Genomic DNA, 14,462 nt, shown 5'->3' on the forward strand with positions numbered 1-14,462 from the left:
TCCGGACAACGAACGAGTCTAACAACGCTTGCATCGTGTAAGTATTATATTTCTTAACTATTTCTCGTAATTTAATTTACATTGATGATCCAGTTGGCACTGAATATAGCTTCACTCGTAATGATAAAGATTATGATAAAGATTATGAAATTCAAGTTGCAAGACATTCGTAACTTGGTAGACTGTTGCATACACGCATACGTCATCTGTGCAATTCAAAGAGAGATATGGAAACACGATATTATAATTGTTAAATTTCTTATCGATTTTTAATGTATAGATTATAAGTAAAAATGAAAAAGTTTTTATAATGAGGATTAATTTAAAAAATACTAAATGTGCTCTGTATAATATATTTAAATTTCATAAAAAAATAAATAGTTTATCCACTTAATTGTAATTGTATATTCGGTAAAAAGTAAAGATTAAAATATAATTAGTTTATGATATCCGTATATCGTTTATCGCGCAAATAAATTTCCAACGACGTCCATAGCTGCAAACGATAATAGAAGAATTCGTAGTTCTAGGATGCAATTTATACGATCGTGTAAAACTTAAACTCTTAGATTTTCAGTAAATATTTATCAATGAATGAAATAAAAGTCATATGCATCGATACTCCTTATTCCGATGATGTCGATTACTAATCATACGTCAACAATAAATGTTGAAAGAATCCACATTAAATTCATTAATATAAAATTAAAGAAATAAAGTTACAAGAATGCTATAAAAATAGAATGAATTTAAAATCCTTAGCTATTGAATATATATATACAACACATTCAATAAAACATGCGTAATCGAAAGAAAAGGACGAAAGAAAGTTTCGATAAAAGAACATTACTTAATCGAAGAATGAACGTACAAACTTAAAGAGAGAACAATTCTGTTTAACTGTAATCAAATCCATCTTGCATATTTTTAAGTACATACGCCACGATGTACTGTTAATGATAATGAACGAAATCACGATGCACACGTTCTGAAAAGATAAACATAGAATTAACTAAACATTTTCGTAAAGAATACAGCAATAACAAATAACACAATATTTGTCAATTATCGCTTACCAGTCGTCGTCGGGTGTCGAATACCATTTCTTGTTATAGACAAAACTGACGACGAAAATTCCGAACGTCGTACTTGGTTCGTTCTATCATAGAAACTAACAATTGCTTATATGGTTATATTAGATTAAGGAACGCAGTGAAATAAGTTCGCAGTTAAGCGTGATCGATGTTAGTATATTCAATTGCGAAAATGGTGTTTTTGGCAATCGATTGGTATATAAAGTAAGGATGTACGTTAGATAAAATATTCTAATTAGCTGCGATTAACGAAAGGACGAAATAACTCGGAACAGCGGATTCAGCGGCAGTAAGGAAACTAAGTTGTCCATCGTGCTGGCCTATTGCGTCATCCGTACAATGGCTTCTCCACATGTTTGTAAAGTTTCGATCTATTTCTATGAAAATATCAAAACATTAAAAATATGATATACGAAGTTAAAAACTATCTAAACGGATGTCTTACTAGTTCCAACTATGAAAATTAATCATTTCAATTTGAAATAAAGCTCGTAAACACATTTATAACGTTTACTATATTTGTAAGGAAAATGTTCATACGGCCAAATACAATTATTTTTCATACGAATATCTTCTATTCTCGAAGTTGTTACAACAGAAGTATTTATTTCGAAGTCTTCACATTTAGAAAGAGAGAGTACTCTCAAAGTCATTCAAAAGTTCGTTTTTGTTGACATCGTTTAACTACCTTCACAGTATAGATGACGCCATTCCCGTTCCAGTTTGCACCAGTCAGACACGAGACCGTATCGTCCTCGTTAATTACAGGTAATTAGTAGAATTTTTCTTACGTACACCCTATTCCTATATATCGAATAATAGCTAAGTGCACAATTTTCGTGAGGCTGCGTTTGAAAGTCGATCCCTTAACGCGTTTAAAAGAGATTTGAGAAAATAAAATCGGCCTTTCGTAGATCTCCCTGGGAAACTATTGCGTCGTATTTTTTCTTCACTTTTACCAGTTTTGTTTTTACAATATCAATACTTCTCTCACTTTTTAACAATACTCCGATTAATAATTTTACATTAATAGTTGTGATCGATTGATATTTTGTGTTATTTCCGATTTTCATATACCACCACGCATACACGCACACTTAACCTTATCCTGCAGTGGTTAATATTACACTTTCCAGATTTTCAAGAGTTCTACGAGTTAGAATAGCAGAGCCCCGAGGTGTATAAAGTCAGTGTTAGCGAATAATACATCCGTCAAGTAAATTATTTTTTAAGGATTTGTTCAATAATTGAAAAAGAAGAAAAAACATAACCTACAAAACCATAACGCGGAAGCTTGGATTTTTCGAAGAATTACGTGTAATACGTAGGCATATGTACGTCTAAGAAGATCATTTATTACGAATGTACATCGCCAAATTCTATATTCGTGGGTATGTGTGCACTGGCTGTGTATAAAAATATGAGTCTTTTCGTCCTCTACAGTCTCATCGAAAACAGGTATTTTCTAAGAAATCATATAGGTCAGTTCGTCAGTCCAGTTCTTGGAATTTATACAGGCTTTACATAGGTGTATAGATAGTATTTTATATAGGCATATAAGTAGTGTTTCATATAGATATATAGATTGTCGTGTCCGAAGGATATATGACACATTTCGTGATGGCTTTTTTTTATACCCACCGTTATATACATTCAATATATTACTTCGCGATGTATAATTGTTTGTTTCTTTTTCTTCTCTTCGATAGTCGTGCGTTTTCGATCCAATTATTATTAAATTATGATACACTTCACTTGAATTGTAAATGACGTATTATTCGATATTTATAGATAAAAATTCGACAAAGTATTATTTTTTCCAAATACTTGCAATAAAGATGTACATGATCAGCAAATTTGCTCTAACGCACACCTTCTTCCAGTATATCAATCGATGGCAGAACGCGTGATTTTTAAGAGACCACGTTCGTAAGTTTGGTCGACCAATTCGTATCATCACGTTTAAAAGATATACACGAAAATAAAATCGGCTTCGTAAAGCGCACGGGGAGTTATTGTGTCATATTTTTTTATGATGCTCCGATCAATAATTTTGCATTAATAGTCGTGAATGCATTATATTCAATTTTCATGTACGAGCGTATATATATATGCACATCCTCCTCCCTGCAATAGAGAGAGAGAGAGAGAGAGAGAAAACTTTTAATCTTATTCTATGCTGATATGATCTTATATTTTTCAGATTTCTAAGAATTTCACAAACTAAAAATAACTCCATCGAGAAATCAGTTTTATATACATATTTCCTCTTCATATATGGACAGATGTTCTTGTTTTAATACGTAGAGCTAGATTTTTAATAGGGAGAAATTATTAATGTTCGGCATGGAGTCATTTCTGAGAAATTTACCGACTGAGAATAAAACAAAAATAATCGAGCAAAAACAAAAGAGATCTTTATTGCTATACAATATTTCGTCAATTATAGATGTACAAAAGCATCGATTAATATTAATTTATCAGATCAGATAAAATTATATAAAATAATTTTTTAGAGAAATGCATTAGAAATGTGCAAAATGAAAGTTTGCAATTAATTTTCTTCTTTCGTTATTAATGACATTGAAATTTTCGATTTGTAAACGTTCCAGATTTTTATTATTAAATATAATATATATATATATATATATATATATATATATAACTCAAAAAAATCTACTTATCTGTTCGTATTGAAAGTTGGAACAAATTGAAAATAATACTTTTCCTTTGATAAATATTTTTTAAAGGTTACGTAAATTCAAAGTTAGGTAAATTCATTATAGTAATCATTATTAATAATATATTTAAAAGCATAAAAAGTGTTAATAAAAGAAAAACAATATTAAATTTATATAAAATAAAGAGAAATCAATATAAAAAGCAATAAAACGTGACGACGTGGTGGGAAGAGGTCTATGAAAGAATAGATATAAAATTTTTTATCAAAACATGTATAACGATTGCCTCGCGATTATATATACTATTGTTTCAAGATTAGTTAGATTTACTCCATACACGCATACATTGACTAAATGAATATAAAATAATTGAAATTATAAATTATTTAAGCTTAAGGCTGTTCATCATTCTTGTTTTATAATGGTTTACGCCATAAATTTAATGGATATAGAACATAGACGCTGCATTTTTTACTATAGTGCGGATTTCTCTTTCACCATTGCTCTACACATTCAACGATCTCTAACGACGAAGGAGTCGAAGTCGGCGAAGTCAAAGCGCATTTGTGCATTCAAAGAATTCTTCGATGCCTCTTTCGACCTGCCCAATATCTTAAATGGAGATTCCTATGAACAAAAAATAATAATAAATAAATAAAAGAAAAAAGATATTAAAAAAACCAACAATACTCATGTCATTTGTAACAGAAGCGATCTTTCAATTACTTTTTTATACATATAACTTTGCACGTTATGGCCCATATAAAAAGCAAGCGTTTGAAGGGTTAATATCGATCGAAGTCTCAATAATGGATCCGGCTGCAATAATCGTTTGAGAAGATCTGTTGCTGCGTGAGAGAGATTTGTACCGACTGGTAAAGTTCCCGGTGGGAGGGGAGAATTCTGCTCGATGCGATCTGAGAAAAGTTCGCATGGTGCAATGGATGGATACTGAAACAAACAAATAAAAAAAAAACGTATATATATTTCTTCTGTAATTATAATTTCTTCAAAAAATTTTGAGAATGTAAAAATACGTGAAAAAAGTCAATAGAATAATCTATAGAGATATTAAAATAGAATAGGATACTTATTCAGTCCAAAATGATCGAAATCGGATTTTCAATCAAACTAAGAACAGCGTGTTTGACTCTCTTTCGAGACATTCAAGGGCCAAGGTCTCTCTCTCTCTCTCTCCCCCTCTCTCTCCCTCTCTCCACCTCTCTCCCTCTCTCTCGGTCCTCTCCTTTTGCGGGCACGTACATAAATATTTGCGCACGCGAGTTGTAGAAAAGGAGAGAGAGAGAGAGAGAGAGAGAGAGAGAGAGAGAGAGAGAGATAGAGAATGTCGGTAAACTAGCGAAGCTATTACCAATGTGGATTCTATCGCATCTATAGAGAGGCAACGTGTACGTATGTACTTACGTTCGCTACGATATTACGCGACTAGCACATACATACGAGGAGGGTCAACGGCCACTCGCGACCCTCAACCTATTCGCACGTTCGTGTCCCTCCGGCCTCTCCTACAGTACACGCAACCTATGCTCAATCTCACGCGATCTTATGCTGGTCTACGGATTTCTTTCATTATACCACGTACCGCCATTTTTATCGAAAGCTCGCATCTTTCAAAGCGACCATTTTGAAAATAAAAATAAAATGACGATCGATCCTAATTAATCGCGGGAAATTGAATAGGTGATCGAGGAACTTAGAAACGATCGTAAATACACAGCACCAGAGTTGCGTGTAATTAAGAAGGAAATAGAAATAACGGAGTGAGTATAGTTCTTTTTTTCCTGAAATCTCCAAGTCAATCGTAGAAAGAGAGAAGCAAAGTCATTCTTGTACATTAACCTTTTCAAGGACATTGACACATATGTGTATATACATTTGATTTTTTTTAAATTCAATTCATTTTGACTGAAATAAGAAAAACATTCACTGTAGGATCTTTCAAAAAGGAAAATAGAAATCTGGTAGTATGTAAAATTAACCGCGATATAATTAATCCTTTGAATTAATCGAATAATTTCAGTGTCACGGAACGTCTCTCCAACGATTCAATGAATTTTATCTTAATCTCTTCTTTTTTTACACGCTACCCCGTAGTGACTATCATTTTATCTCATAACGCCATCTTAAACGGCTTGCACGAGAGAACGCGTGATATTAAAAGAAAGACCATCGGCCGTCTCGGATAAATATCATCCTAGATCTTTGAGAATATACCAGCACGCGTTCTCCTCTCGTAGTACGTTCACCGATTGCCACGAACTTATCGCTCATTAGTCACTATGACTTTATCGTCTTTTATTTCGATGTGTGTTTACAATCAACCTCAACAACGATATAATGAGAGAGCGAGCGAGAGAGAGAAGATAAAGAAGAAAAAACGCAGGAAGGAGATTCGATCCTCTACGGTGAACGGGACATTTCAATTTCCATCTCGACGAGGACCTTGACCGAGAATAACGGTATAAGCGTACGATCGATCAGTGATTATAGATACGAATCTTTTAGAACGATTTTATATTTCTTTTCTTTTTTTATTTCTTTTTTTTTTTTTTTTTTTGATCTCAACGTAAATCACGAAAGAGCGTAAGTTTAATGGCGTCACACTAATTTATAGATGTATCTATAATATATCCCGAAGCTATTCTCGTCTGGATGATGTATGATTTGTCTATTTATCATATTATGAATAACATCATGCATCATATACGTATGTACGGTGTACAATGGTGAAGAGATTCCGATGAGATTCTCGTGAATATGTTCATTCGCCATTTTCGATCTTTCGTGTCGAAGCGAAAAGGATGAAATACGCGAAGAACGCGATAAGGATGCTTTCTACAACGAAGAGTTATGCTCGTTGCATTGTCGCAATATGGAAAGCCACGAGAAACGAGGTAAAAACAAGAGACATACGTTAAATAGCTAATCCCAGTTGGGTTCTATTATAGAGTCAGTTGGATTGCACGTTTGTCGAAAAGACAACGGATATCAGAATACATAGTGTTGAAATCAGGATTCGAGTATCTGTTTTACGAAATAACGCACATGTTGATAATCAGCATGATCGGACTATATGGTTGCAACGTAAAGTCCGTGTTTGTGCGTGTGTAATTGATACCGCTAATACCATTTAACAGGATAAAAAGAGTTAATCCTTTGTACTCTTTATTTAATTAGTTTGAATTGTTAAACTAATCTGTTCGTATACAGGATGTCCAATGTACAAAAACATATTTCTTTTACAGCATTTATTTTAATAAAAATATGATAATATTTTGTAATAAAAAGAAGTGCTATAGAATGTTATCCTAAAAAATGTCGAGTTACGCAAACATAAAAGTTCAAAGATTTAACTCTTCACAAAGATTTCTATAAAAAGAAATAAGTAATATTCTTTTGTCTATAAGGAATTTACGTTATACTTTTGGAATGATTTGTTTGATTTTTAATCAAAATACATTTCGTATATATCTACACGTCAATTGATTGAAAATTGATTTAACAAATTAATTTGAACGTATAAAGTTTTGACTAATAAAAGATCGGATGGATTATGAAGAATCTCTCAAAAGAATCGGCGTCTAGACGAACCAAAAGAAAGCTTCTCGAGACGCGAAAAATTCGTGTCGTCGAACTTGTCTTCTTCGAACCGATCGTTTTTTCTCTTCTTTCTATCTGTTGTTAAAAGAAAAGAAAGAAGTAGAAGTAGAGAGAGAGAGAGAGAGAGAGAGAGAAATAGCCAAGAGCAGCAGCTAATTGCTGAGTAAACTCAAACTCAAAGTTCAACTTCTCGGTGCGAACCGTACTGAGCGACTATCCGCGGATCCTTTCGTTAACATCAACACATATGTACGTACAAACGTATATACATGCGTGTGTCCCTCTCATAATTGCACACAATTTGTGTGCACTAGCTAAGAGTACAACTTGACGAGAGCCCACGTGTCCTTCAGGAAGTTCTAAAGCTTGAAGCTTTCCGTTGGGCTAACTTTTCTACGTGATATATAAGGTTCTCTTCTCTGAAAAAATGAAGTTACCAGCAAGACGTTTCCTTAGTAGAAGTTTCCTCTCATACATAGTTTCCTATGTAGAAGTGACAAAGTATTTATCGGATCTAGCTTCCTTTATGTCTATTTTGTTTGTTAGAATTTTTTAGAGAATATGAGAGTGACTGTTAAATTGTGAAAAGCAAATATGCGGTCAATAAATTAAAAGAAGACTATTATCAATTCGTAATATTCGTCTTATATGATTTTTTCGAAATAAAAGATATAAATAAATTTCACTGTCATCAATTTTTATTAGAGCTTGTACAGAAGACCACCTATTATCTTTACCTTTAGTAGTCAACGTACTAATTGATTCGACTTAATCGGTCTTAATTTTGAGATAAACGATTGAAGACTTTAAAGAGACGAACGAAACGGATGTCACGAAACGAAAAGGAAGCCCCAAGATAGACTTGTGCGCTCGCTCCCGCACATTTATCGTCTGTCCGTGCCGTTTCTTCTCCACTCGCGAGGATACTCGCTCGACGATAAATGCGACAAGGATTTTAGAAGCATCTTGGTCATCACGTACGCAAATCTTCTTAATAATTGTGTAAGATCTCTGTTTAAAAACGTAAAGATATTGAAGAAAATGTTGATATTTGTTCGTATTTCAAATATGGACGAGATTCTGTCAGATACGTGATAAGAGATAGAAGAAGAATAAGCAGAAAAAAGTCCTTGCAGTTTGTATAAAATCTCTGAAAATATATAAACATTGAAAAAGATTATAATTCTCTCGTAATTCAAATGATATTGTGAAACTTGATAATTCAAATATATCATCTTTTGAAATAATCCGAAAGAGATTTCTCAGGTGTATAAAAGCAGATGCAAGAATAAGAAAAAGAAGAAGAGGAAGAAGAAAAGGATAAAAAAGAAGAAGAAACGGTCGATCGGTTGTGTTACGACGTTCGCAAACTCGTTTCTTGTTGCGGTGCATCGACCAGAGAAGGCACCGTCCAGTTCTATTCCTGGCACGATGACGAGCTTTTTCAAGAAGTCGTAGGATCGACGACATCGAGCTAGAATCTACAAATAGCGATCGACGATTACGAATCCATCAACGACGTTGGCGCCGAAGGCGGAGTCCTTGTCAAGAATTCTCTCGAGCGCACGATCGATCGAACGCGAGCGAACGAAAAAGTAAAGACGAGAATGAGGCCGATGACTTCTCTATCGAGATCTGATCAACGTTAATCGAAATAACGGCAAATCTCTTGATTCATAAATTTAAGAGAATTTACAATTCAGATCATAGATAGATATCGCACGAGAGAGAGGAAGATTTATTTCTTGCGAACACATAAGCTCGAACAAAATTAACAGATTCTTCCGACAGATTAGCATTGAGCTAACGAAGTGAAGTATAATAACGAGCTTGTACTTTGGACAAATTCCACGACCATCGTTACGGGATATACTTTTTCTCGAGTTAACTTCATTTAGCACGATCTATACCAACGATGAGCCTTTTTCTAAAGTGGTACCATAATGATTCAATGTGCATTGATTTTTCTTCTATTTAACGACACTCGGAGGTTTCTTTTCTTAAGAAACTATAAAGTGTGTGTGCCGATTTGAATCATTATCTTTTTCTTGGATTCTATTGAATGGGAAATTTAGTATAACATAGGTACATGTATAAGTATACATAACTGTGTAGAAACAGAGCAAAGAAAACACAGTTTATAAGATTTCGTCGGTTAAGAGAAGGCTATTAAAAGGACGATCGAGCTATGAGGAAAGGATAAAAAGAATGAAAAGGTAAGGAAGAAGGCGTGGAAAGAGGAAGAACACTGTAGTCTGTAGCCAGCACATGGCAGATATTAACTTCCCATTAACCATAGGGTTTGCCATTAGAGAGAAGTCCGGTACAAAGAGCCGACTTTGCTGGCGCCAGTAGTAATCGCCATCGCGTATTAGCCGCTCGTGCAATCCTCAAGCTGCAACGATTCCTCCTCCTGCAGCTATTTATAAACCTGCCCTGTACCCGCAAGTAAACTCAGAATGCTGCTTCTAGCTAGGGTGAAATCCCTTTTGATATTCATTTGCCGCGATGAAGTGTCCTGACCGATCTTTAATTTTTATCTTTCTTGAGAGAGATAAATCATTCAGAATCCATATTTATCATTGTGAAATATAAACATTGAGATATGGATAAAAGTAATCTACATTTTTTTTTGTTTATCATCGACCGTATTCTACTTTGATATGAAATTCTACATAGGAAGGATGATAATTGTTTAAAAGGAATTAGTACTAATCTCGGGAACATTGAAAATAATAATCTAGATCGATGTCGATGAATATATGGCGATGACCAGAGCAACGAGGACCGTTTGTCTCGAGCAAAACCTGCAATATAATCTCGAGCTCAAGATTGATGTTGACGATTTATATCTAATATCATAAAACTCTCGTACGTATAGTAATCTAAGATATATAAATAGCTTGCTTGGATAGCTAGGTGATGAAACGAGCTCATTCGTAGCTACGTAGATACATATATCCGATGAGAGACCATAGAGAAGCAGGCTTAGGGCAATTACACCGAAGCGAAGATAGCGGTTATCTCGTGCTTCCCTCGCTAATACTGTTCGTGAGAAGATGTAACGAGCGTACCTGTTTCACGAGACACGGTATCTCGTGGTCTGAATAATATTTAAGATATACATGCTCGCATCGGTATAATATCTCTCTCTCTCTCTCTCTCTCTCTCTAGAATCATCGTCACCAAGAAATTCAATTTGGTTTCATGCTGTAGAAAGAGAAAAAAGAAGAAAACAAAATTGCAATTTAAGAGAGTGACGAATATGACAAAATATCGATCAAGTAACTATCTCCAAAGATATTTCCTTCCTCTCGAGGAAACGAGGTAACAAACGTCATAGTAACTCGGTTGCTATGACTATTCTGGCCCTATGGATACGCAGGAGGTGCATGGACATAGGCACGCACATTGCGATTAATGCACGCGATCTATAAATGGATCTGCTGGGAAAGGTGGTGGTAAAGAGCAGTGGCGAAGGTATTACCGAAGGGGTCTGGCGCGAGACTCGCAGCACGCGAGCCGTCTTTCGTCCCTGCGGTAGGAAGAGAGAGAAAAAGAAGAAAAAAGAAAGAAAGGAGGATGGACTGGTTCGAGTTGGATGCCTTCACGAGCATCGCCATCGAGTTTTTGCAATGTTGAAGGAGATACGCGTAGGGAATAATAGGATATTGCGCTTTTCTTGATCTTTAGATCCGATCGAATTTTAAAATATCGAAGAAAAGATCTGTTAAGAAGAAATCCGAATCGATCGACATCGGCTAAATTATGTTATTTGTTATCTATGGAGAATTTCTAAAAGTAGATAGATCATCGAGGAGTCTTACGAAATTTTCGAGAATTCTCTTTGATCTCTAAGCTAGAAGAATTCTGATACTAAAATGGCCTTTCAACGTCGATTACGAGAAGCTTCAAATCCGTGGACTTGGTAATCGGGTTTACTTTCTCTCTCTCTCTCTCTCTCTCTCTCTCTCTTTCTCTCACACACGTAGAAAATCTACAAAGCATGGACATAACGAGCGTAAAAAGAAACAGAGCTGGTTCGCCTTGCGAACATTATTTTCTTCTACTAAGCCTTCGATACCAAAGATGCGAACGTATCACTCTCGAAATCTCAAGAACCATCTCTCTCCCTCTCTCATTTCTTCTATCCAGACAAGCCCATCCTTTTTCTTCTTTTTTTCTCCTTCTTCTTCTGCTCCTGTCTCTTCTTTTTCTGCTTCTTCTTCTCTTCCATTTCTTTGGGAGAACTTCCATTATCGTAAAGAGATCCTCAGAATCGGGACGAAATCGAAACGAGGTAGGTAGTTCCAACAAAGACGATCGTTCCAATCCCTACCTCAAGATAGGAACATTACGTACGTATCGAGGTTTGCACGGATTTGCGCATTCAATATACGTCCAACGTGCGTTGTTTCTTCCCTTGAAGAGTGCACGACGCGCCTTGTCCGTAAACATCATTACGGGAGATAGCACTTCTTGTTCCTCCACGATCGTCGAATGCCAGTTTATTTATACGTTCAATACGCGAAAAGATGAACGATTGCCTTCTTTTCGATTTCATCTTTATCATTAGATGAGAAAATCTTAGAATGTTCCGAAATGTTTCGGATCACGGCGAAAAGTCGTCTGGATAAAATTTAGAAACTTTTGTCAAATTATATCATTACGTTCATGAAGATTTCTTTCTTTCTCTCTCTCTCTCTCTCTCTTTCACTTTCTCTTTTCCCCTATTCGATATGACCGACACTATCGAAGATCGACATCTAACCGTCCAATGGCAATAACCGAGAACCCAGGCGGAACCCATTCTCAGTCTACAAGAAAGGATCTTTCGGAGGACTTGCAAGAACCAAGTCATATTTTTAGAGACCTAACAGCATCAGCATAAACAACAACAACAACAACAACAACGTTCGAGTCCGTGATCCCGTGCACTATATCATGGACCATCGGAGGGTTCAAGTTATTACTGGTTTAGGACCTTCTCCCCCTTCTTCTTTTTCTTCGATCGTAGCTTTGGACCCCAAGGCACCAAAAACTCGTTAACTGTTCGTAGAAAGAAAGAAAGAAAGAAAGAAAGAAAGAAAGAGAAAGAATCTTGGTCAAAAGTAGATTTCTAAAAAAAGAAATAAAAAGGAAGAAAGGAAGATGCAGACTGAAGAAAGTCGAAAGAAAACACAAAAAAATAAAATAAAAAAGAATCATTCCGAATATGATTAGACGTGATAAATAAATGCTCCCAGACTATTCTTAAGTAATCCTTTTTTCTGGCCGGTTGCTTCGAAGCACCTTCGTCTTCGATCGTTGCCACGAAAGGGACATAAGGAGAGAAGAGAACGAAGGGAAGCAGGGATAGGTCGGTGAACTTGGCTCGAAAGAGGCAAAACCTCGAAGGACGAAGCTCCTGGACACGCTGCTACGAGCACAATCCTCTTCTTGGTCGTCTTCGTTGTCCATTCGTTCTCCTTCCTTCCAGCCCTACCAGGCCGCTTTTAACCCATCCTCTTCTTGATCCTCTCGTCCTCTTGCTCGCTTGCCTCCATATACGGGGATTCGCGCCGATACGGTTGCTGAACGCCACGCAAAAAGCCAAACCTGCTTCACCGGCCGAGAGAGGAACCTCCTCCTCCTACTCCTCTATTTTCTTCTTCTCTTTCGTCTTCTTCTTCCTTGGTCCTTTTTCCCTTCCAATGCTCTCTCGACCGGCTTCATCCTCCACAGTCTTGTCATTACCTTCCCTTACTCTCTCCTTCTTCTCCTTCTTCTTTTCCTCGTTCTTCTTTTCTTCTTCATCATCTTAATACCATTGCTCTGGACCTTGAAAGTATGTACTTTGTGCGAACAACGTCCTTGACCCATGAAACTCATGACCCATGACCCGACGCCTACTTTGGTATATTTGGAATAAAATTCTTATCTTAATCCATTCCCGTTACTTTGCCAGAATTAGTGATCGAATATTTGATGAACGGTACTTATGGGCTTTTTATAAAATTTGCATATTTTTCATAATTATCTTATTTATCATGAAAGAAAACATAGGAATCAATGGTCTTTACCGTTCTTACTAGAAACATTGACGTACTTATGAAAATGTTAAATCAATGATAGATTAATCCCCTTGAATTTATCGAGTCAAGACTCGTGACATGCTGTCGAAGCATTAGGAGGTAGTAGAAAAGGAAGGATGAAGAAAATCGGAGAAGGGAGAAAAGATCGTCGACGTTCTCGAGACACGTCGAAGCAACTAATTTAGAGACTGGCGCCAGGTTCTTCGATCGTTCGTGAGAGCACCCGTTAATCCTGCCGGCCGCGGCAGGCCGTCCTCTTATTTTTCTTCCTATTCCTCCTTCACCGAGAAAGAGAGAAGTACACTGGCACTCCCAGTTTGTGCTCTTCGCGATTCCAGCAACGAACATGGGAAGCTCGTTCCGTATATCTACTTTAATTCCACGGGTTATTCGCTAGAAAAATGGTAAAACTCGCTAAATACTTTGTTAACTTCCATTCAAATTTATAGAATTTTCTTTTATATTACAAAAGCTATGAACAATTTCACACTATTGTTGCACATCTTGCAAAAAGCATAATTCCTTTATCAGAACGATTCTTGTTGATCTAAATCGAAATATATTGAACGAGGATACAATTTAATTGAACAAAAGAGGAAAGAAACGAAACTTCGAAGAAAAATAATTCGATCGATCTTTTTCAAATCATTTCATCTTTCAAAGGAATACAATAATCAATGTGAAATTTATTAAAAATAAATTCCATGAAATGCGTAATAACAACGAGGAATAAACTACTCGTAACGAGTCTCTATCCGGCTATTTTACAAACGTCCTCTCGTGTTTTACGTACCGATAGCTAGCTCGTCGTATCTTGCGCATAATAAGAACGTACATACATCTCGTTGAGAATCGACGATTGGCTTCCTCCTGACGAGTCATCGAATTCTAAGGAAAGTGAATCATGCTAAAATGCGAGAAACGAGAATAGTTGAGATGAAGAGAGAAGAGAGAGAGAGAGAGAGAGAGAGAGAGAGAGAGAGAGAGAGAGA

General features: G+C 35.9%; 1 protein-coding gene and 1 long non-coding RNA gene across 4 annotated transcripts in view; one reads left to right on the forward strand and one right to left on the reverse strand.

Moving 5' to 3' along the window:
• Window positions 1-1,705: 1,705 nt before the first annotated feature.
• On the forward strand, window positions 1,706-2,343 carry LOC122635882. The gene is made up of 2 exons (XR_006328778.1): window positions 1,706-1,862; window positions 2,231-2,343. It is a non-coding gene; the product is annotated as an uncharacterized LOC122635882 (long non-coding RNA).
• A 1,732-nt stretch (window positions 2,344-4,075) lies between these two features.
• The window catches only part of LOC122635880 (serine/threonine-protein kinase S6KL), a 33,917-nt gene continuing 23,530 nt past the window's right edge, over window positions 4,076-14,462 (reverse strand). For 2 of the 3 annotated variants that reach the window (XM_043826573.1, XM_043826574.1), the window contains exons 8-9: window positions 4,502-4,726; window positions 4,076-4,402 (exon numbers count right to left, since the gene is read on the reverse strand). In XM_043826573.1, coding sequence (XP_043682508.1) covers window positions 4,289-4,402; window positions 4,502-4,726 — 339 coding nt within the window. In that variant the 3' untranslated portion in view covers window positions 4,076-4,288. Of the gene's footprint in view, window positions 4,403-4,501; window positions 4,727-14,214; window positions 14,359-14,462 lie in introns of those variants that run through there. The other variant, XM_043826576.1, reaches the window with a different exon arrangement.

The sequence above is a fragment of the Vespula pensylvanica genome, chromosome 20, assembly GCF_014466175.1.
Source record: "Vespula pensylvanica isolate Volc-1 chromosome 20, ASM1446617v1, whole genome shotgun sequence".
In the NCBI taxonomy this organism is placed as follows: domain Eukaryota; kingdom Metazoa; phylum Arthropoda; class Insecta; order Hymenoptera; family Vespidae; genus Vespula; species Vespula pensylvanica.